At 55.5% G+C, this 24,346-nt stretch overlaps 2 protein-coding genes across 2 annotated transcripts in view; both read left to right on the forward strand.

The window, feature by feature from the left end:
• On the forward strand, positions 1–12,502 carry LOC128782700 (polyunsaturated fatty acid lipoxygenase ALOX8-like). The gene is made up of 11 exons (XM_053933161.1): positions 1–186; positions 998–1,098; positions 1,180–1,352; positions 2,553–2,696; positions 4,266–4,460; positions 5,840–5,926; positions 6,850–7,019; positions 8,099–8,220; positions 9,236–9,336; positions 10,300–10,470; positions 12,323–12,502. The coding sequence occupies exons 1-11, from the start codon at positions 59–61 to the stop codon at positions 12,500–12,502; spliced, it is 1,572 nt and encodes a 523-aa protein (XP_053789136.1). The 5' UTR covers positions 1–58.
• Positions 12,503–15,574: 3,072 nt separating this feature from the next.
• LOC128782690 (2-acylglycerol O-acyltransferase 3-like) overlaps positions 15,575–24,346 on the forward strand; it is a 10,349-nt gene continuing 1,577 nt past the window's right edge. Inside the window, exons 1-6 of the mRNA XM_053933149.1 lie at positions 15,575–15,647; positions 17,748–17,855; positions 19,089–19,159; positions 19,836–19,949; positions 21,306–21,396; positions 22,888–23,056. Of these exons, the coding sequence (XP_053789124.1) occupies positions 15,575–15,647; positions 17,748–17,855; positions 19,089–19,159; positions 19,836–19,949; positions 21,306–21,396; positions 22,888–23,056 (626 nt within the window). The remainder of the gene's footprint in view (positions 15,648–17,747; positions 17,856–19,088; positions 19,160–19,835; positions 19,950–21,305; positions 21,397–22,887; positions 23,057–24,346) is intronic.

The raw sequence follows: 24,346 nt of genomic DNA on the forward strand, positions 1-24,346 counted from the left end.
GCCCCCACCGGCGTCCCCACCGGCGACGTCGCCGGAAACGACGACGTCACAGGAAGCGATGATGTCACAGGAAGCGGCGACGTCACAGGAAGCGACGACATCACCGGGGCCGCCCCCCCAGCTGTCGCCCACCCTGAGCTTCCCCCTGGGCCACCGCGTCCAGCTGGCCGCACGCGCCGCCGCCGCGTCAGTGACACCGGGGGTCACCAGGCGTCATCGGGGGTCAACGGGGGTCAACGGTGGTCAATGGGAGTCAACAGTGGTCAACGGGGGTCAACAGGGGTCAACCGTGGTCAATGGGGGTCAACAGTGGTCAATGGGGGTCAACGGGGGTCAATGGGGGTCAACGGGGGTCAACAGTGGTCAATGGGAGTCAACAGTGGTCAACGGGGGTCAACGGCGGTCAACAGTGGTCAACAGGGGTCAACGGGGGTCATTGGGGGTCACCAGGGGTCAAAGGGGGTCAACAGTGGTCAATGGGGGTCAACAGTGGTCAATGGGGGTCAACAGCAGTCAACGGGGGTCAACGGGGATCAACAGTGGTCAACAGGGGTCAACGGGGGTCATTGGGGGTCAACAGTGGTCAACGGGGGTCAACAGGGGTCAACAGTGGTCAACGGGGGTCAACAGGGGTCAACAGGGGTCTTTGGGGGTCTTTGGGGGTCTTTGGGGTTCAATGGGGGTCAATGGGGGTCACTGAGGGTCCGAGCCACCCCCACCCATCTCTTTGTCCTTGCGTGTCCCCCCAATGTCCCCAATGATGTCCCCAAATGTCCCCAATCCCCCAAATGTCCCCAATCCCCCAAATGTCCCCAATCCCCCCATTGTCCCCTCAATGTCCCCAATCTCCCCAAATGTCCCCAATGTCCCCAATCCCCCCAATGTCCCCTCAATGTCCCAATGTCCCCAAATGTCCCCAATGTCCCCAAATGTCCCCAATCCCCCCATTGTCCCCTCAATGTCCCAATGTCCCCAAATGTCCCCGCTGTCCCCCCAGGCAGATCCGGATCCGGCTCCGGGGGCTCCGTTCCGGCTCTTCCTGGCGCAGCTTTGAGGACGTTCGGGCGGCGCTCGAGGGGCCCGGGACCCCCATCAGTGGTGGGTGCCCCTCCCCCGCGTCCCCACCTGTCCCCAAGGCGTCCCCAGGTGTCCCCAAGTGTCCCCAATGTGTCCCCGCAGAGTACGTGCTGCGGCACTGGCAGGAGGACGCGTTTTTCGGGGAGCAGTTCCTGAGCGGGGTGAACCCCGTCCTGCTGCGCCGCTGCCGCCGCCTGCCCCCCAACTTCCCCGTCAGCGAGCCCATGGTGGCCCCGAGCCTCGGCCCCGGCACCTCCCTGCGCCGCGAGATGGAGGTGGGGCACCCCGAAATCACCAAAAACATCCCAAAAACACCCCAAAATACACCAAAGTCACCAAAAAACCCCGAACAGGAACTACAGAAATCACCAAAAACCCCAAAATCACCCCAAACAAAGACCCCCATGGTGGCCCCGAGCCTCGGCCCCGGCATCTCCCTGCGCCGCGAGATGGAGGTGGGGCACCCCAAAAACCCTAAAAACCCTAAAAAACCCCCAAAGATGCAAAAACACCCAAAAATCACCCCAAAACCACCCCAAAAATACCCCCAAAAAACCCCAAAACCATTTTTGGGGTCCCATTTTCGGTGTCCCCATTTCGTTGTCCCAATTTTGAGATCCCCATTTTGTTGTCCCCATTTTTGGGGCGTCCCCATTTTTGGGGTCCCCCAATTTCGGTGTGTCTGAGGGTGTCCCAATTTTGGTGTCCCCAATTTTGGGTTCCCCAATTTTGGAGGATCCCCATTTTGGGGTACCCAATTTTGGTGTCCCCATTTTGGTGTCCCCATTTTTGGGGCATCCCCATTTTAGGGGTCCCCCAATTTCGGTGTGTCTGGGGTGTCCCAATTTTGGTGTCCCCATTTTTGGGGTGTCCCCAATTTTGGGGCATCCCCAATTTTGGGGCATCCCCATTTTTGGTGTCTCCCCAATTTTGGGTTCCCCATTTTTGGTGCGTCCCCATTTTTGGGGGTTCCCCAATTTTGGGTTCCCCATTTTTGGTGCATCCCCATTTTTGGTGCATCCCCATTTTTGGGGGTTCCCCAATTTTGGTGCGTCCCCATTTTTGGGGGTTCCCCAATTTTGGGTTCCCCATTTTTGGTGCGTCCCCATTTTTGGGGGTTCCCCAATTTTGGGTTCCCCATTTTTGGTGCATCCCCATTTTTGGTGCATCCCCATTTTTGGGGGTTCCCCAATTTTGGTGCGTCCCCATTTTTGGGGGTTCCCCAATTTTGGGTTCCCCATTTTTGGTGCGTCCCCATTTTTGGGGGTTCCCCAATTTTGGGCTCCCCATTTTTGGAGGATCCCCAATTTTGGTGTCCCCATTTTTGGTGCATCCACATTTTTTGTGCGTCCCCATTTTTGGGGGTTCCCCAATTTTGGGTTCCCCATTTTTGGTGCATCCCCAATTTTGGGTTCCCCATTTTTGGGGGTTCCCCAGTTTCGGGCTCCCCCAATTCCGGGGTGTCGCTGCCGCAGGGCGGGCGCCTCTTCCTGGCCGATTACGCGCTGCTCGAGGGGCTCCCCACGGGGGACATCGGGGGACACCCCCAGTTCCTGGCCGCCCCCCTGTGCCTGCTCTGGCTCAGCCCCCGCGGCCGCCTGCTGCCCGTGGCCATCCAGGTACGGCCCCAGGTGGCCACAGGTGGCCACAAATGGCCACAAGTGGCCCTTTGGGATCCCTCCGTGTCCCCTCCGTGTCCCCTCCGTGTCCCCTCAGTGTCCCTGTGCCTCCCCACCCCCGCTGACCATCAGTGTCCACTACTGTCCATCACTGACCACCACTGAACATGACTGACCACCATTGACCATCACTGACCATCACTGACCATCACTGACCACTGCTGACCATCACTGACCATCACTGACCACTGCTGACCATCATTGTCCATCACTGACCACCCACTGACCATCACTGACCATCACTGACCATCACAGACCATCACTGACCATCACTGACCATCGCTGACCACCACTGACCACCACTGACCACCCACTGACCATCACTGACTACCACTGTCCCTGCTGACCACCACTGACCATCACTGACCATCACTGACCACCACTGACCACCACTGACCATCGCTGACCACCATTGACCATCACTGACCATCACTGACCACCACTGACCACCATTGACCATCACTGACCATCACTGACTACCACTGACCATCACTGTCCATCACTGACCACTGCTGACCATCATTGTCCATCACTGACCACCACTGACCATCACTGACCACCACTGACTATCACTGACCATCACTGACCATCACTGACCATCGCTGACCACCACTGACCATCACTGACCACCACTGACCACCACTGACCCCACTGACCCCTGATGACCCCTGATGTCCCCGGTGTCCCCCCAGCTGTCCCAGCGCCCCGGGCCGGGGTCCCCTGACCCCACTGACCCCTGATGACCCCCACTGACCCCACTGACCCCTGCTGACCCCACTGACCCCTGATGTCCCCCCAGCTGTCCCAGCACCCCGGGCCGGGGTCCCCTGACCCCCACTGACCCCACTGACCCCTGATGACCCCTCTGTCCCCACTGACCCCACTGACCCCTGATGTCCCCCCAGCTGTCCCAGTGCCCCAGGCTGGGGTCCCCTGACCCCCACTGACCCCTGATGACCCCTCTGTCCCCACTGGCCCCACTGACCCCCACTGACCCCTGATGACCCCTGATGTCCCCGGTGTCCCCCCAGCTGTCCCAGCGCCCCGGGCCGGGGTCCCCTGACCCCACTGACCCCTGATGACCCCCACTGACCCCACTGACCCCTGCTGACCCCACTGACCCCTGATGTCCCCCCAGCTGTCCCAGCACCCCGGGCCGGGGTCCCCTGACCCCCACTGACCCCACTGACCCCTGATGACCCCTCTGTCCCCACTGACCCCACTGACCCCTACTGACCCCTGATGACCCCTGATGTCCCCGGTGTCCCCCCAGCTGTCCCAGCACCCCGGGCCGGGGTCCCCTGACCCCCACTGATCCCACTGACCCCTGATGACCCCCACTGACCCCTGATGACCCCCACTGACCCCACTGACCCCCGGTGTCCCCCCAGCTGTCCCAGCACCCCGGGCCGGGGTCCCCTGACCCCCACTGATCCCACTGACCCCTGATGACCCCCACTGACCCCTGATGACCCCCACTGACCCCTGATCACCCCGGTGTCCCCCCAGCTGTCCCAGCACCCCGGGCCGGGGTCCCCGATTTTCCTCCCGGGGGGCCGGGGCTGGGCCCTGGCCAAGCTCTGGGTTCGGGGCGCTCACTTCGTCCTGCACGAGATGGTCACTCACCTGCTGCACGGCCACTTCCTGGCCGAGGCCTTCGCCGTGGCCACCCAGCGCCTGCCCGTGGCCCACCCCGTGCACCAGGTACCCCGAAAAGCTGCACCTGGAAATCCCCGTCCCAAAATCCCCAACCCTGACCCCAAAAACTGCACCTCGAAATCCCCGTCCCAAAAACCCAACCCTGACCCCAAAAATCCCAACCCTGACCCCAAAAACTCATCCCTGACCCCAAAAACTGCACCTCGAAATCCTTGTCCAAAAATCCCCAACCCTGACCCCAAAAATCCCAACCCTGACCCCGAAAACCCATCCCTGACCCCAAAAATCCCAACTCTGACCCCAAAAATCCCAACCCTGACCCCGAAAGCTGCACCTTGAAATCCCCGTCCCAAAATCCCAACCCTGACCCCAAAAACTCATCCCTGACCCCAAAAACTGCACCTCGAAATCCTCGTCCAAAAATCACCAACCCTGACCCCAAAAATCCCATCCCTGACCCCAAAAATCCCAACTCTGACCCCAAAAATCCCAACCCTAACCCCGAAAGCTGCACCTTGAAATCCCTGTCCCAAAAACCCAACCCTGACCCCAAAATCCCAACCCTGACCCCAAAAACCCATCCCTGACCCCAAAAATCCCATCCCTGACCCCAAAAATCCCAACCCTGACCCCAAAAACTCATCCCTGACCCCAAAAACTGCACCTCGAAATCCTTGTCCAAAAATCCCCAACCCTGACCCCAAAAATCCCAACTCTGACCCCAAAAACCCATCCCTGACCCCAAAAATCCCAACTCTGACCCCAAAAATCCCAACCCTGACCCCAAAAGCTGCACCTTGAAATCCCCGTCCCAAAAACCCCAACCCTGACCCCAAAATCCCAACCCTGACCCCAAAAACTGCATCCTTACCCCAAAAAATGCACCCTGAAATCCCCGTCCCAAAAATCCCAACCCTGACACCAAAATCCCCACCCAATGTCCCCAATGTCCCCGATGTCCCCATTGATGTCCCCAATGTCCCCAATGTCCCCAATGTCCCCAATCCCTCAATGTCCCCGATGTCCCCACGGATGTCCCCATTAATGTCCCCATTGATGTCCCCAATGTCCTTAAATGTCCCCGATGTCCCCAATGTCCCCGATATCCCCAATGTCCCCATTGATGTCCCCAATGTCCCCCAATGTCCTCAATGTCCCCAATCCCCCAATGTCCCTGATGTCCCCAATGTCCCCAATGTCCCCATTAATGTCCCCAATGTCCCCAATGTCCTCAATGTCCCAAAATCCCCAATCCCCCAATGTCCCCAAGTCCCCGATGTCCCCGACGTCCCCAAATCCCCAATCCCCCGATGTCCCCACTGTCCCCGATGTCCCCAATCCCCCAATGTCCCCGATGTCCCCGATGTCCCCACTGTCCCCACGGATGTCCCCGATGTCCCCACGGATGTCCCCGATGTCCCCAGCTCCTCCTCCCCCACCTGCGTTTCACCTTCCACATCAACATCCTGGCGCGGGAGACGCTGCTGAACCCCGGCGGCATCATCGACCAGGTGAGCCGGGCACACCTGGGACACCTGGGCACACCTGGGACACCTGTGTGTCACCTGTGTGTCACCTGTATGACACCTGTGTCACTTGTGCCACCTGGGACACCTGGGACACCTGGGACACCTGGGACACCTGGGACACCTGTGGCACACCTGGGACACCTGGGACACCTGGGACACCTGGGGGACACCTGTGGGACACCTGGGGACACCTGGGACACCTGGGACACCTGTGGGACACCTGTGTCATCTGTGGCACCTGTGGGACACTGAGGGTGATGCTGAGGGGACACTGAGGGTGGCACTGAGGGTGGCACTGAGGGGACACTGAGGGGACACAGGGGACACTGAGGGGACACTGAGGGGACACTGAGGGGACACTGAGGGTGGCACTGAGGGGACACTGAGGGGACACTGAGGGGACACAGGGGACACTGAGGGGACACTGAGGGTGGCACTGTCCCCAGGCCACCGCGGTGGGACAGAGGGGACACAGGGGACACTGAGGGTGGCACTGAGGGTGGCACTGTCCCCAGGCCACCGCGGTGGGCCGGGAGGGGACACTGAGGGTGGCACTGAGGGTGGCACTGAGGGGACAGAGGGGACACTGAGGGGACACTGAGGGTGGCACTGAGGGTGGCACTGTCCCCAGGCCACCGCGGTGGGACAGAGGGGACACAGGGGACACTGAGGGTGGCACTGAGGGTGGCACTGAGGGTGGCACTGTCCCCAGGCCACCGCGGTGGGACAGAGGGGACACAGGGGACACTGAGGGTGGCACTGAGGGTGGCACTGAGGGTGGCACTGTCCCCAGGCCACCGCGGTGGGACAGAGGGGACACAGGGGACACTGAGGGGACACTGAGGGGACACAGGGGACACTGAGGGTGGCACTGAGGGTGGCACTGAGGGTGGCACTGTCCCCAGGCCACCGCGGTGGGCCGGGAGGGGACGCTGGCGCTGGTGGCCCGCGGCACGGCGGCGCTGACGTTCCGCGAGCTCTGCGTCCCCGACGACGTGGCCGAGCGCGGCGTTGGGGACATCCCCGGCTACCACTACAGGGACGACGCGCTGGACATCTGGGGCGCCATCGAGAGGTGGGGACACGAGGGGACAATGGGGACATTGGGGACATCGGGGACAGTGGGGACACGAGGGGACACGAGGGGACACGAGGGGACAATGGGGACAGTGGGGGCAATGGGGACATTGGGGAAAATGGGGACATCGGGGACAGTGGGGACACGAGGGGACACGAGGGGACACGAAGTGACAGCGGGGACAATGGGGACAATGGGGACAATGGGGACATTGGGGACATCGGGGACAATGGGGACACGAGGGGAAACGAGGGGACACGAGGGGACAATGGGGACATCGGGGACAATGGGGACAATGGGGAAAATGGGGACAGTGGGGACATTGGGGACAGTGGGGACACGAGGGGACACGAGGGGACAGTGGGAACAGTGGGGACAGTGGGGGCAATGGGGACAATGGGGACACTGGGGACAGTGGGGACAGTGGGGACAGTGGGGACAGTGGGGACATTGGGGACAGTGGGGACACGAGGGGACACGAGGGGACAGTGGGGACAGTGGGGACAATGGGAGAGGGACAATGGGGACATGGAGGTGGCAGCAGTGGGGACAATGGGGTGGGAGTTATGGGGACAGTGGGGACATTGGGGACAATGGGATGGGGACAATGGGGACATGGAGGTGGGAAAGGTGGGGACAATGGGGTGGGAGTTATGGGGACAATGGGGACAGTGGGGACATTGGGGACAATGGGGACAATGGGGACATGGAGGTGGGAATGGTGGGGACAATGGGGACAATGGGATGGGGACAGCAGCGACATGGCAGTGGCAGCAGTGGGGACAATGGGGTGGGATTATGGGGACAGTAGGGACATTGGGGACAATGGGGACAATGGGATGGGGACAGCGGGGACATGGCGGTGGCAGCAGTGGGGACAGTGGGGTGGGAGTTATGGGGACAGTGGGGACAATGGGGACAATGGGGACAATGGGGACAACGGCGACAGCGAGGACGGGGACAGGGGAGGTGACAAGGGGAGCAGGGCCACGGGGATGGGACATCAGCGACGGCGGCGACATCGATGGGTGGCGTGGGTGTCCCCGCGCGTCACCGGCGCCGCCGTGGTGTCCCAGCTACGTGGAGGGGATCGTGGCGCTTTTCTACGCCGAGGACAGCGAGGTGGCCGAGGACGAGGAGCTGCAGGAGTGGGTGGGCGAGATCTTCACCTACGGCGTCCTGGGCAACGAGAAGAGCGGTAGGGGACGCCGTTGGGGGGGGGGGGGTGACAGGGACAATCGGCGGGGACACGGGGACGTGGCGGTGATGGGTGATGGTCATGGTCGTGGAATGGTCAAATCATGGTCATGGAATGGCCATGGAATGGTCAAGTCATGGTCACGGAATGGTCAAATCATGGCCAAGTCATGGTCATGGAATGGCCATGGAATGGTCAAGTCATGGTCATGGAATGGTCAAATCATGGTCATGGTCATGGTCATGGAATGGTCGTGGAATGGTCATGGAATGGTCATGGAGTGGTCATGGCCATGGCATGGTCATGGTCATGGAATGGAATGGTCAAATCATGGCCAAGTCATGGTCATGGAATGGCCATGGAATGGTCAAGTCATGGCCATGGAATGGTCAAGTCATGGTCATGGAATGGTCAAGTCATGGTCATGGCCATGGCATGGTCATGGAATGGTCATGGAATGGTCATGGCATGGTCAAGTCATGGTCATGGTCATGGAATGGTCAAATCATGGTCATGGTCAAGTCATGGTCATGGAATGGTCGTGGAATGGTCATGGCATGGTCATGGCGTGGTCATGGTCAAGTCATGGTCATGGCCATGGCATGGTCATGGCATGGTCATGGAATGGTCAAGTCATGGTCATGGTCGTGGTCATGGTCATGGTCATGGTCATGGGATGGTCCCACTCACATCCATGGCCAGGGCGCGGGTGGTGACGTGCTGGGGGTGGGTGGCCCGTGGTGGGTGACATCACTGCGGCGGGTGACGTCATTGTGGCGGGTGACGTCATTGCGGCGGGTGACATCACTGCGGCGGGTGACGTCATTGCGGCGGGTGACATCACTGTGGCGGGTGACAACCCCGTTTGGTGACATCATTTTGTCTGGTGACATCACTGCGGCGGGTGACGCCTCCGCGCGGCGTGACGTCACCCGGCGGGTGCCGCCCCCGCCCCTTGACGGGTGATGTCCCCCCCCCCGCCGATGTCCCCAAATGTCCCCTCTGTCCCCACCAGGGTTCCCGTCCAAGCTCTGCGGCCGCCCCGAGCTCGTCAAGTTCCTGACCATGATCATCTTCTGCTGCTCCGCCCGGCACGCCGCCGTCAACAGCGGCCAGGTGGCACCTGGGGACACCTGGGGACACCTGGGGACACCTGGGGGGAGGGAGACGCCCAAGCGTGTCCGTCAGGCTCGGCCGTGGCCACAAACCCCACCTTGGTGGCCACCAAGGACGTGGGGATGTGGCGACCCCCCAAGTGGCCCCGGTGGGACCCCGGTGACCCCTCGGTGGCCGCAGTGGCCGTGGGGATGTGACAACCCTTGGGTGACCCCGATGGCACCTGAGTGACCTCGGGGCAGTTTTGAGGCCAGTGACCCCCCCTGTGACCCTGGGTCACTTTTGGGGCCGCTGACCCCCAGGTGACCCCGAGTCACTTTTGGGGCCGCTGACCCCCAGGTGACCTCGTGTCCCTTTTGTGGTCAGTGACCCCCGTGACCCCCAGGAGACCCCGGGGTCACTTTTGGGGCCGCTGACCCCCAGGTGACCCCGGGTCACTTTTGGGGCCGCTGACCCCTGGTCACTTTTGGGGCCGCTGACCCCCAGGTGACCCCAGGTCACTTTTGGGGCCGCTGACCCTGGGTCACTTTTGGGGCTGGTGACCCTGGGTCACTTTTGGGGCCGGTGACCCCGGGTCACTTTTGGGGCCGCTGACCCCGGGTCACTTTTGGGGCCGCTGACCCCCAGGTGACCCCAGGTCACTTTTGGGGCCGCTGACCCCCAGGTGACCCCAGGTCACTTTTGGGGCCGCTGACCCCGAGTCACTTTTGGGGCTGGTGACCCCTGTGACCTCCAGGTGACCCCGGGGTCACTTTTGGGGCCGCTGACCCCTGGTCACTTTTGGGGCTGCTGACCCCCAGGTGACCACAGGTCACTTGTGGGGCCGCTGACCCCCAGGTGACCCCGGGTCACTTTTGGGGCCGGTGACCCCGGGGTCACTTTTGGGGCCGCTGACCCCCAGGTGACCCCAGGTCACTTTTGGGGCCGCTGACCCCCCCCGTGACCCTGCTGCCCCCTCCCCAGTACGACTACGCGGCCTGGATGCCCAACACGCCGGGCACGCTGCAGCGGCCGCCGCCGGCCAGCGACGACGAGGCCACCGAGGAGCTGCTGCTGGCCACCCTGCCGGGCCCCGAGGCCACCGGGGCCCTGCTGGCCCTGCTCAGCGTGGTCAGCTACGAGGGGGGCGAGCCGGTGAGGCCGGGGACACCGGGGACACCGGGGGGGATTGGGGACATCGGGGACACCGGGGACATCGGGGGGGATTGGGGACATCGGGGGGGATTGGGGACATCGGGGACACCGGGGACATCGGGGGGATTGGGGACATCGGGGGGGATTGGGGACATCGGGGACACCGGGGACATCGGGGACACCGGGGACACCGGGGGGGATTGGGGACATCGGGGGGGATTGGGGACATCGGGGACACCGGGGACATCGGGGACACCGGGGACACCGGGGGGATTGGGGACATTGGTGGGGATTGGGGACATTGGGGACACCGGGGACATCGGGGGGGATTGGGGACACCGGGGACACCGGGGACATCGGGGACATCGGGGGGGCTTGGGGACATTGTGGGGATTGGGGACATTGGGGACACCGGGGACATCGGGGGGATTGGGGACATCGGGGGGGATTGGGGACACCGGGGACACCGGGGACATGGGGGACACCGGGGGGGATTGGGGACATTGGGGGGATTGGGGACACCGGGGACACCGGGGACATGGGGGACACCGGGGGGATTGGGGACATTGGGGGGGATTGGGGACACCAGGGACACCGGGGGGATTGGGGACACCGGGGACACCGGGGACACCGGGGACACCGGGGGGATTGGGGACATTGGGGGGGATTGGGGACATTGGGGACATTGGGGACATTTGGGGGCTTGGGGACATTGGGGACACCGGGGGGGATTGGGGACATTGGTGGGACTGGGGACACCGGGGACACCGGGGACATTGGGGGGGGATTGGGGACATTGGGGACATTGGGGAGATTTGGGGCATTGGGGGGATTGGGGACATTTGGGGACATCGGGGGGCATTGGGGACATTGGGGATATTGGGAGGATTGTGGACATCGGGGTGACTGGGGACATTAATGGGGACACGGGGACATTGGGGACACCGGGGGGCGCTTGGGGACATTGGGGACATTGGGGGGATTGGGGACATTTGGGGACATCGGGGGGATGTCCCCAATGTCCCCAATCCCCCCAATGTCCCCTCAATGCCCCCAATGTCCCCAATGTCCCCAAATCCCCCCATTGTCCCCAATGTCCCCTCGATGTCCCCAATGTCCCCAATCCCTCGATGTCCCCAATGTCCCCTCAATGACCCCAATGTCCCCTCAATGACCCCAATGTCCCCAATCCCCCAATGTCCCCAATGTCCCCAATGTCCCCAATGTCCCCTCAATGTCCCCAATGTCCCCAATCCCCCAATATCCCCAATGTCCCCAAATCCCCCCAATGTCCCCAATGTCCCCAATGTCCCCAATGTCCCCAAATCCCCCCAATGTCCCCAATGTCCCCAATGTCCCCAATGTCCCCAAATCCCCCCAATGTCCCCAATGTCCCCCAATGTCCCCAATGTCCCCAATCCCCCCAATGTCCCCAATCCCCCCAATGTCCCCAATGTCCCCAATCCCCCCAATCCCCCAATGTCCCCTGTGATGTCCCCAATGTCCCCAATGTCCCCTCGATGTCCCCAATGTCCCCTGTGATGTCCCCAATGTCCCCAATGTCCCCTCGATGTCCCCAAATCCCCCCAATGTCCCCAATGTCCCCTCGATGTCCCCAAATCCCCCAATGTCCCCAATGTCCCCAATGTCCCCAATGTCCCCTCGATGTCCCCGATGTCCCCAATGTCCCCAAATCCCCCAATGTCCCCAATGTCCCCCAATGTCCCCAATGTCCCCTCGATGTCCCCAATCCCCCCAATGTCCCCAATGTCCCCCAATGTCCCCAATGTCCCCAATGTCCCCAATCCCCCCAATGTCCCCAATCCCCCCAATGTCCCCTCGATGTCCCCAGCGCCCCCTGGGCTCGCGCACTCAGGACCTGCTGGCCGGGCGGGCTCCGCGGCGGCTGCTGGCCGCGTTCCGGGCGCGCCTGGCCGCCATCACCGAGCGCGTCCGCGCCCGCAACGCCGCGCTGGCCCTGCCCTACCCCTACCTGGAGCCCACCTGCGTGCAGGAGAGCATCTCCATCTGAGGCACCTGTGGCACCTGTCACCTGTGTCACCTGTGTCACCTGTGTGACCTGTCACCTGTGTCACCTGTCACCTGTGCCACCTGTGTCACCACCTGCGTGCAGGAGAGCATCTCCATCTGAGGCACCTGTGGCACCTGTCACCTGTGTGTCCTGTGTCACCTGTCACCTGTGCCACCTGTGTCACCTGTGGCACCACCTGCGTGCAGGAGAGCATCTCCATCTGAGGCACCTGTGGCACCTGTCACCTGTGTCACCTGTGTCACCTGTGTGACCTGTCACCTGTGCCACCTGTCACCTGTGCCACCTGTGTCACCACCTGCGTGCAGGAGAGCATCTCCATCTGAGGCACCTGTGGCACCTGTGGCACCTGTGTCACCTGTGTCACCTGTGGCACCTGTGGCACCTGTGGCACCTGTGTCTCACCTGTCACCTGTGTCTCACCTGTGTCTCACCTGTGTCTCACCTGTCTCACCTGTGTCACCTGTCACCTGTATCACCTGTGTGACACCTGTGTCACCTGTGTGACCTGTGTGTCACCTGTGTCACCTGTGTCACCTGTGTCACCTGTGTCTCACCTGTGTCTCACCTGTGTCTCACCTGTGTCACCTGTGTCTCACCTGTCTCACCTGTCTCACCTGTCTCACCTGTCTCACCTGTGTCTCACCTGTGTCACCTCCTGCTGTCCCCAGTGTCCCCAAAAGCCTCCGGGCTGTCCCCAACCCCCTCCGAAAATCCCCCCAAAAACGCGGGGACAGCCCCAAAAATTCGGGAAAAAAAAGGAAAAAAGAACAAAAATTCCGGAAAAAAAATTTCCAAAATTTGGGGAAAATAAAAATTCAGGGAAAAAAAATTCCAAAATTCGGGGAAAAATAAAAATTCAGGGAAAAAAAATTTCCAAAATTCGGGGAAAAATCCAAAAAATTTGGAAAAAAATAACAAATTAGGGAAAAAAAAAAACAAACCAAAATCAGGGAAATATCCCAAAATTTGGGAAAAATCCCAAAATTAGGGAAAAAAACCCCAAAATTAGGGAAAAATCCCAAAATTCGGGAAAAATCCCAAAATTCGGGAAAAATAAAACCCCAAAATTCGGGAAAAATCCCAAAATTAGGGGGAAAAAACCCGAAATTAGGAAAAGTCACAAAATTATAGGAAAAAATCCCAAAATTTGGAAAAAACCCCAAAATGTGGATAAAATCCAAAATTCAGGGGAAAAACCCCAAAATTAACCCAAAAATTAGAAAAAAAACCCAAAATTAAGGAAAAAACCCTTAAATATCAGGAAAAAAAACCCAAAATCATGGAAAAAAAAGTTAAAATTAGGGAAAAAAACCCAAAATTTGGGAAAATCCCAAAAATTCAGGGGAAAACCCCGAAATTGAGGGGAAAAAAAAAAACCAAAAAAATGTTTTAAAATCGGAATTTTTGGGGGATTTTTAAGGGGTTTTGGGGCTCCTCAGTTTTATCTGAAACCCCCCCAAAAAATCCCTAAAAATCCCAAAAAATCCCCCCAAAAATCCCCAAAAATTCCCCAAAAATTTGAGGGCGCTCCAAAATTTCTGTACCCCCAAAAATGGATTTAAAATCTCAATAAACGGAATTAAAATGAGGAATTTTTTTGATTTTTTTAGGGGATTTTGGGGGATTTGTGGAATTTTTGGGGGATTTTGGGGTTTGGGGAGGGGTCGGAAAATTTTGGGGGATTTTTTGGGGGATGGATTTGGGGAGGTTTTGGGGGATTTGGGGGAGATTTTGGGGGATTGTTGGGAATTTTTTGGGGATTTTTTAGGGATTTTAGGGGATTTTAGGGGATTTTTGGAGATTTTTTTGGGGTTTTGGGGAGATTTGGGGGGATTTTTGGGGAATTTTTGAGGAATTTTGAGGGATTTTTGGGGGATTTTAGGGGATTTTTGGGGGATTTTTTTGGGATTGTTTGGGGAGATTTTGGGGGATTTTGGGGGATTTTTGAGGAATTTTGAGGGATTTTGGGAGATTTTTAGGGGATTTTGGGGAGATTTTGGGGGATTTGGGGGGATTTTTGAGGGATTTTGGGATTTTTGGCGGATTTTAGGAGATTTTGGGGGGATTTTGGGGAAATTTTGGGGGAATCTGGGGAAGATTTTGGGGGATTTTAGGCGAATTTTGGGGGATTTCGAGGAGATTTTGGGGGATTTGGCGGAATTTAAAAGGGATTTTAGGGGGGATTTTGGAATTTTAGACGGATTTTAGTGGGATTTTGGGGATTTTAGGGGATTTTGGGTGAATTTTGGGCGAATTTTGGGGGGATTTTTGGGGCACGCACGGGGGGAACCCCAAAATTTCCCCGCATTTTTCCCATTTAAAATCCCACAAAATTTTGGATTTTCCCCTCATTTTCCTCCTCTTTAACGGGATTTTTGGAGGATTTCGGTTTTTTTTTTGGGGTTCTCAAATTTTTGGGGTTCCCCCCAAATTTTTGGGGTTCTCCAAGGGGGGATCCCCCAAAATTTCCCCGCATTTTTCCCATTTAAAATCCCCCCAAATTTTGGATTTTCCCCTCATTTTCCTCCTCTTTAACGGGATTTTTGGAGGATTTCGGGTTTTTTTTTGGGGTCCTCAATTTTTGGGGTTTCCCCCCAAATTTTTGGGGTTCTCCAAGGGGGGGACCCCAAAATTTCCGTCCCTTTTTAGGACCATTCCGACCCCATTTTAAATCCCAAAATTTTGGAATTTCCCCTCATTTTCCTCCTCTTTAACGGGATTTTTGGAGGATTTCGGGTTTTTTTTTGGGGTCCTCAATTTTTTGGGGTTTCCCCCAAATTTTTTGGGGTTCTCCAAGGGGGGATCCCCCAAAATTTCCCCCTCCTTTCCCCGCCCCCCCCCCCAAACCACACCCAGCTCCTTCCTCCGCCCCTCGGGCAAAGTTCGGCCTCGGCCGGGACGTGGCGACCTCGGCAGGTACCGGGGGGGATTTTGGGGGATTTTTGGGGTCCCCCCAAATTTTTTTGGGGTCCCCCCGAATTTGGGGGGTCCCCCCATCATCCCCCAGCCGGTGTCACCCCAAATTTTGCCCCCCCCCCCCCCCGCGTAGTTATGGCGGGGACTTTTGGTTCCGTGCTGCAAGCGCTGTGCGTGATGCAGTGGATGCTGACCTTCCTCTTCCTCGGTAATTAGCGCGGGTTAATTAGGGTTAATTAAGGGTTCGGAGGGGGGAATTAAGGGGTTTGGGGAGGGTTGAGAACCGGAGGGGGTCATTAATGGACGGGGTTAATTAATTAGGAGGGTGAATTAAATAGGGGGAGTGCGGTGTTGATGGGGTTAAAAGCAGAGGGGGCAATTAACGGCGGTAATTAACGGGGTTAATTAAGGCTGAGGGGGTAATTAACTCCTGGGAGGGGTAATTAACCCTTTGGAAGGGGGAGTTTAAGCCCTGGAGGGGTAATTAATGGGGTTAATTAGTGACTAGGAGGGTTAATTGATGGGGAGGGAGGAGTGGCTTGATGGGGTTAAAGGTGGAGGGGGCAATTAACGGCGGTAATTAGCGCGGGTTAATTAATGCTGAGGGGGTAATTAACTCCTGGGAGGGCTAATTAACCCTTTGGAAGGGGGGTTTAAGCCCTGGAGGGGTAATTAATGGGGTTAATTAGTGACTAGGAGGGTTAATTGATGGGGAGGGAGGAGTGGCTTGATGGGGTTAAAGGTGGAGGGGGCAATTAACGGCGGTAATTAACGGGGTTAATTAATGCTGAGGGGGTAATTAACTCCTGGGAGGGGTAAGTAACCCTTTGGAAGGGTGGGTTAAGCCCTGGAGGGGTAATTAATGGGGTTAATTAATGACTAGGAGGGTTAATTGATGGGGAGGGAGGAGTGGCTTGATGGGGTTAAAGGTGGAGGGGGCAATTAACGGCGGTAATTAGCGCGGGTTAATTAATGCTGAGGGGGTAATTAACTCCTGGGAGGGCTAATTAACCCTTTGGAAGGGGGGTTTAAGCCCTGGAGGGGTAATTAATGGGCGCATTAATTAATTAGGAGCGTTAATTAATGGGGAGAGATGAGTGGCTTGAGGGGCTCAATTAACGGCGGTAATTAAGCAGAGGGGGGCTAATTAGCGCGGGTTAATTAAGTCTGGGGGGGTAATTAACTCCTGGGAGGGGTAATTAACCCTTTGGAAGGGGGGTTTAAGCCCTGGAGGGGTAATTAATGGGGTTAATTAATGACTAGGAGGGTTAATTGATGGGGAGGGAGGCGTGGCTTGATGGGGTTAAAGGTGGAGGGGGCAATTAACGGCGGTAATTAACGGGGTTAATTAATGCTGAGGCGGTAATTAACTCCTGGGAGGGCTAATTAACCCTTTGGAGGGGGAGGTTAAGCCCTGGAGGGGTAATTAATGGGCGCATTAATTAATTAGGAGCGTTAATTAATGGGGAGAGATGGGTGGCTTGAGGGGCTCAATTAACGGCGGCAGTTAAGCCTGGGGGGCTAATTAGCGCGGGTTAATTAAGGCCGGGGGGGTAATTAACTCCTGGGAGGGGTAATTAACACTTTAGAAGGGTGGGCTAAGCCCTGGAGGGGTAATTAATGGTGTTAATTAACGACTAGGAGGGTTAATTAATGGGGAGGGAGGAGTGGCTTGATGGGGTTAAAGGTGGAGGGGGCAATTAACGGCGGTAATTAACGGGGTTAATTAATGCTGAGGCGGTAATTAACTCCTGGGAGGGCTAATTAACCCTTTGGAGGGGGAGGTTAAGCCCTGGAGGGGTCATTAATGGGGGGTTAATTAATTACTGGGGGTAATTAATGAGGAGTTGCTTGATGCGGTTAAAAGCAGAGGGGGCAATTAACGGGCGGTAATTAACCCGGGAGGTTAATTAACCCGGAATGGGGCAATTAATGGCGGTAATTACCGAGGAGAATAATTAATTAGCGGGGGATTAATTAACTCCAGCGGGCTAATTAATGGCGGAGAGGGGGCCATTAATTAACCCTTAGAGGGGAGGGGTGCAATTAACAGCGTGGTAATGAAGGGGGGTTAATGAACCTCGAATGAGGGTAATTAACGGGGAGGGGAGAATAATTAATTAATTAGCGGGGAATTAATTAACTCCAGCGGGCTAATTAATGGCGGCGGGGGGGGGGGCATTAATTAACCCTTAGAGGGGAGGGTACAATTAACAACATGGGGGTTAATTAACGCCGGGAGAGCCGGGGGGGGGGGGGGATAATGAAGGTAATGGCGCTAATTAAGGCTAATGAATATGCAAATTAGGGCCGGGCTCGGTGCTGGCGCTGCTGCTGCTGCTGAGGACGCGGCTCTGGATCGTCCCCGTCACCTACGCGGGGTGGTGGCTCTGGGACTGGCACGGGCCCGAGCGGGGTGGGGACATGGGGGGATTTGGGGGATTTGGGGACATTTATGGGATTTGGGACATTTATGGGATTTGGGGACATTTATGGGATTTGGGGGGATTGGGGACATTTATGGGATTGGGGACATTTATGGGATTTGGGGATTTGGGGACATTGGGGGGATTGGGGACATTTATGGGATTTGGGGACATTGGGGACATTTGGGGATTTGGGGGGATTGGGGACATTTATGGGATTTGGGGATTTGGGGACATTTGGGGATTTGGGGGGATTGGGGACATTTGGGACATTTGGGGATTTGGGGACACTGGGGACATTTGGGGGATTTGGGGACATTTATGGGATTTGGGGATTTCGGGACATTTGGGACATTTGGGGATTTGGGGACATTGGGGACATTTGGGGATTTGGGGACATTTATGGGATTTGGGGCATTTATGGGATTTGGGGATTTGGGGACATTGGGGGGATTGGGGACATTTGGGGACATTTGGGGACATTTATGGGATTTTGGGACATTTGGGGATTTGGGGACATTTGGGACATTTGGGGACATTTGGGGGATTGGGGACATTTATGGGATTTGGGGACATTGGGGACATTTATGGGATTTGGGACATTTATGGGATTTGGGGGATTTGGGGGGATTTGGGGATTTGGGACATTTGGGGACATTGGGGACATTGGGGACATTGGGGGATTGGGAGGGTTTGGGACATTTATGGCATTTGGGGATTTGGGGATATTTGGGGGATTTGGGGACATTTGGGACATTTGGGGATTTCGGGACATTTGGGGACATTTGGCGATTTGGGGACATTGGGGACATTTGGGGACTTTTGGGGATTTGGGGACATTTATGGGATTTGGGGAGATTTGGGGGATTTGGGGGGATTTGGGGACACTGGGGAAATTTGGGGATTTGGGGACATTTGGGGACATTTGGGGATTTGGGGACATTTGGGGACATTTGGGGACATTTGGGACATTTGGGGACATTGATGACACTGGGGGCATTTGGGGCATTTGGGGACATTGGGGGGTTGGGGACGTTGGGGACATTGGGGGGGACATTGTGGGGACAGTGAGGGGTTGGGGACAGCGGGGTCCCCCCAAATGTCCCGAATGTCCCCAATGTCCCCAATGTCCCCAAATCCCCAAATGTCCCCGATATCCTCGATGTCCCCTCGATGTCCCCGCTGTCCCCGAATGTCCCCGATGTCCCCATTAATGTCCCCAGGGCCCCGGCACTGGGACTGGCTGCGGAACTGGCGCCTCTGGGACCATTTCTGTGACTATTTCCCCATCACGGTAACGGCGCCACCGGCCCCGTGTCCCCGAGTGTCACCAAATCCCCCAAATCCCCCAAATCCCATAAATATCCCCAATCCCATAAATGTTCCCAAATCCCATAAATGTCCCCAATCCCATAAATGTTCCCAATCCCATAAATGTCCCCCAATCCCATAAATGTCCCCCAATCCCATAAATGTCCCCAATCCCATAAATGTCCCCCAATCCCATAAATGTCCCCAATCCCATAAATGTCCCCAAATCCCATAAATGTCCCCAATGTCACAAATCCCATAAATGTCCCCAAATCCCATAAATGTCCCCAATCCCATAAATGTCCCCAAATCCCATAAATGTCCCCAATCCCATAAATGTCCCCAATCCCATAAATGTCCCCAAATCCCATAAATCCCCCCAATCCCATAAATGTCCCCAATCCCATAAATGTCCCCAATGTCACAAATCCCATAAATGTCCCCAAATCCCATGAAATCCCATAGAGGTCCCCAATCCCATAAATGTCCCCAAATCCCCCCAATCCCATAAAACCCCCCAATCCCATAAATGTCCCCAATCCCATAAATGTCCCCAAATCCCATAAATGTCCCCAATCCCATAAATGTCCCCAAATCCCATAAATGTCCCCAATCCCATAAATGTCCCCAAATCCCATAAATGTCCCCGCTGTCCGCAGGTGATCCGCGAGTGTCCCCTCCCCCCCGGGCGCAGTTACGTCCTCCCCGCCCACCCCCACGGCATCTCCTGCATCGGCGTCTTCGGGGCCTTCGTCACCGGGGCCCGCGGGGCCGCGGGGCGCCGCCCCAAATCCCACCCCACATCCCACCCCAAAGCCGATCCCAAATCCCAATGGGACCCCAAATCCCACCCCAAATCCCACCCCAAAGCCGATCCCAAAGCCGATCCCACAGCCCACCCCAAAGCCGATCCCAAATCCCAATGGGACCCCAAATCCCACCCCAAAGCCGATCCCAAAGCCGATCCCACAGCCCACCCCAAATCCGATCCCAAATCCCAATCGGATCCCAAAGCCGATCCCACAGCCCACCCCAAATCCCACCCCAAAGCCGATCCCAAATCCCAATCGGATCCCAAAGCCGATCCCAAATCCCACCCCAAATCCCAATCAGATCCCAAATCCCACCCCAAATCCCAATGCGACCCCAAATCCCACCCCAAATCCCAATGGGACCCCAAAGCCCACCCCAAATCCGATCCCAAAGCCGATCCCAAATCCCACCCCAAATCCGATCCCACAGCCCACCCCACATCCGATCCCAAATCCGATCCCAAATCCGATCCCACAGCCCACCCAAAATCCGATCCCAAATCCCAATGGGACCCCAAATCCCAATGCGACCCCAAATCCCACCCCAAATCCGATCCCAAATCCCAATCAGATCCCAAATGCCAATGGGACCCCAAATCCCACCCTAAATCCCAATGCGACCCCAAATCTGACCCTAAATCCCAATGGGACCCCAAATCTGGGACCGACCCTAAATCTGACTCCGAATCCCATTGGGATGACCCCAAATCCGATTGGGATCCCAAATCCCATTGGGATGACCCCAAATCCTGGGATGACCCCAAATCTGACCCCAAATCCCAATGGGACCCCAAATCTGGGACCGACCCTAAATCTGACCCGGAATCCCATTGGGATGACCCCAAATCCTGGGATGACCCCAAATCTGACCCCAAATCCCATTGGGGTGACCCCAAATCTGACCCCGACCCTAAATCCGACCCCGACCCCAAATCCGACCCCGACCCCAAATCCCATTGGGATGACCCCAAATCCTGGGATGACCCCACATCCGACCCTGACCCCAAATCCGACCCCGACCCCAAATCCCACCCCGACCCCAAATCCCATTGGGACGACCCCAAATCCTGGGATGACCCTAAATTAGACCCCGACCCCAAATGCAACCCCGACCCCAAATCCCATTGGGATGACCCCAAATCCTGGGATGACCCCACATCCGACCCCGACCCCAAATCCCATTGGGATGACCCCAAATCCTGGGATGACCCTAAATCCGACCCCGACCCCAAATCCCATTGGGATGACCCCAAATCCTGGGATGACCCCAAATCCGACCCCGACCCCAAATCCCATTGGGACGACCCCAAATCCGAGTGGGGTCCCTGCCCGGGGCTGCGCCCCAGCCTGGCCGCGCTGGAGGGGCTGTTCCGGCTGCCGATCTACCGGGAGTACGCCATGGCCGCCGGTCAGTGGGATTTATGGGATTTATGGGATTTTATGGGGTTTTTATAGGATTTTTATAGGATTTTTATAGGATTTTAGGGTTTTTATAGGGTTTTTTAGGGGTTTTTAATGGGGTTTTTTGGGAGGATTTATGGGGTTTTGGATGGGGCTGTTCCGGACGTCGGTCAGTGGGGATTTATGGGATTTATGGGATTTTATGGGGTTTTTATAGGATTTTTATGGGATTTTTATAGAATTTTAGGGTTTTTATAGGGTTTTTTAGGGTTTTTTAATGGGGGTTTTTGGGAGGATTTATGGGGTTTTGGATGGGGCTGTTCCGGCTGCCGGTCAGTGGGATTTATGGGATTTATGGGATTCTATAGGATTTTTATAGGATTTTTATGGGATTTTTATAGGATTTTTATAGGATTTTAGGGTTTTTTAGGGTTTTTTTAGGGTTTTTTAATGGGGTTTATTTGGGAGGATTTATGGGGTTTTGGATGGGGCTGTTCCGGACGTCGGTCAGTGGGGATTTATGGGATTTATGGGATTTTATGGGGTTTTTATAGGATTTTTATGGGATTTTATAGGATTTTAGGGTTTTTATAGGGTTTTTTAGGGGTTTTTAATGGGGTTTTTTGGGAGGTTTTATGGGGTTTTGGATGGGGCCGTTCCGGCTGCCGGTCAGTGGGGATTTATGGGGTTTTATGGGTTTTTTATGGGATTTTTGTGGGATTTTTATGGGATTTTATGGGAATTTTATGGGATTTTAATGTGGTTTTTTGAGGTTTTATGGAGATTTATGGGATTTTATGGGATTTTATGGGAATTTTGTGGGATTTTTATGGGATTTTAGGAGGTTTTAAGGTTTTTTAATGGGATTTTATGGGATTTTATGGGATTTTATGAGGTTTTAAGGTTTTTTATGGGATTTTATGAGATTTTATGGGAATTTTATGGGGTTTTATGGGGTTTTATGGTATTTTATGGGATTTTATGGGATTTATGGGGTTTTATGGGGTTTTATGGGGTTTTTATGGAGATTTATGGGATTTCATGAGGTTTTATGGGATTTTATGGGAATTTTATGGGATTTTTATGGGATTTTATGGGTTTTTATGTGATTTTATGAGGTTTTAAGGTTTTTTATGGGATTTTATGGGATTTATGGGGTTTTATGGGGTTTTATGGGGTTTTATGTGAGATTTCATGGGATTTTATGGGATTTTATGGGATTTTAATATGGTTTATGAGGTTTTATGGGATTTTATGGGATTTAATGGGATTTTATTGGGTTTTAATGGGGTTTTATGGGGTTTTATGGGGTTTTTATGGGATTTTTATGGGATTTTATGGGAATTTTATGGGATTTTTATGGGATTTTAGGAGGTTTTAAGGTTTTTTATGGGATTTTTATGGGTTTTTAACCTTTTTCATGGGGTTTTTTTTTTGGGGTTTTTTTTTTTTTTTTTACATTTTGGGATTTCTGACAGATTTGGGGTTTCTCTTCCAGGCCTGTGCCCGGTGAGCCGGCGCTGCCTGGACGCCGTCCTGGCGCGGGGGTCGCAGGCGCTGCTGATCATGGTGGGCGGCGCGGCCGAGGCGCTCGAGGGGACCCCGGGGCGTCACCGCGTCACCCTGCGCCGGCGCCGCGGCTTCGTGCGCCTGGCCCTGCGCCACGGGTACGCTTTGGGCCAAATTCCGGCCATTTCGGGCAATTTCGGGCAATTTCGGGCGATTTCGGGGCAATTTTGGGCAATTTCGGGGGATTTTTCTGGTGGTTTTTGGGGGTTTTTGGGCGATTTTTGGGGTTTTATTTGGAGGATTTGGGGAAATTTTGGCGTGGTTTGGAAGGATTTTGGGGATTTTGGGGTTTTTTTGGGTGATTTTGGGGGGTTTTTGGGCAATTTTGGGGCGATTTTGGGCAATTTCGGGGGATTTTTCTGGCGATTTTTTGTGGGGTTTTTTGGCGATTTTTGTGGTTTTTTGGGCGATTTTAGGGTGATTTGGGGCGATTTTTGGGTTCTTTTTGGAGGATTTGGGGAAATTTTGGGGTGGTTTGGAAGGATTTGGGTGATTTTTGGGGGTTTTTGGGCGATTTTGGTTTTTTTAGGGGGATTTTTAGGGGTTTTTTTGGGCGATTTTTGTGGTTTTTGGGGCAATTTCAGGGGATTTTTCTGGCGATTTTTGGGGTTTTTCTGGCGATTTTTACGGGTTTTTTGGGCGATTTTTGGGGTTTTATTTGGAGGATTTGGGGAAATTTTGGGGTGGTTTAGAAGGATTTGGGTGATTTTGGGGTTTTTTGGGTGATCTTGGGTGGATTTGGGGTTTTTTGGGCGATTTTTAGGGGTTTTTTTGGAGGATTTTTGGGGTTTTTTGGGCGATTTTTGTGGTTTTTTGGGCGATTTTTACGGGTTTTTTGGGCGATTTTTGGGGTTTTATTTGGAGGATTTGGGGAAATTTTGGGGTGGTTTGGAAGGATTTGGGGGATTTGGAAGGATTTGGGTTTTTTCTGGCAATTTTTGTGTTTTTTGGGGCGATTTTTAGGGGTTTTTTTGGCGATTTTTAGGGTTTTTTTAGATGATTCTTGGGGTTTTTTTGGGCGATTTTTGGGGTTTTTTTGGAGGATTTAGGGAAAATTTTGGGTTGGCTTGGAAGGATTTTGGGGTTCGGGGTGCCCTGTCAGATTTTGGGGATCCCTATCAGATTTCGGGGTGCCCTGGCGGATTTTGGGGATCACTGTCAGATTTCGGGGATCCCTATCACATTTCGGGGATCCCTGTCAGATTTTGGGTGCCCTGGCGGATTTTGGGGATCCCTGACGGATTTCGGGGATCCCTGTTAGATTTCGGGGTCCCCTGGCGGATTTGGGGGTGCCTTGTCGGATTTCGGGGTGCCCTGTCAGATTTCGGGGTTCGGGGTGCCCCTGTCGGATTTTGGGGATCCCTCCCCGATGTCGGGGACCCCTGACG

The sequence above is a fragment of the Vidua chalybeata genome (genome assembly GCF_026979565.1).
Source record: "Vidua chalybeata isolate OUT-0048 chromosome 36 unlocalized genomic scaffold, bVidCha1 merged haplotype SUPER_36_unloc_1, whole genome shotgun sequence".
Lineage (NCBI taxonomy): Eukaryota > Metazoa > Chordata > Aves > Passeriformes > Viduidae > Vidua > Vidua chalybeata.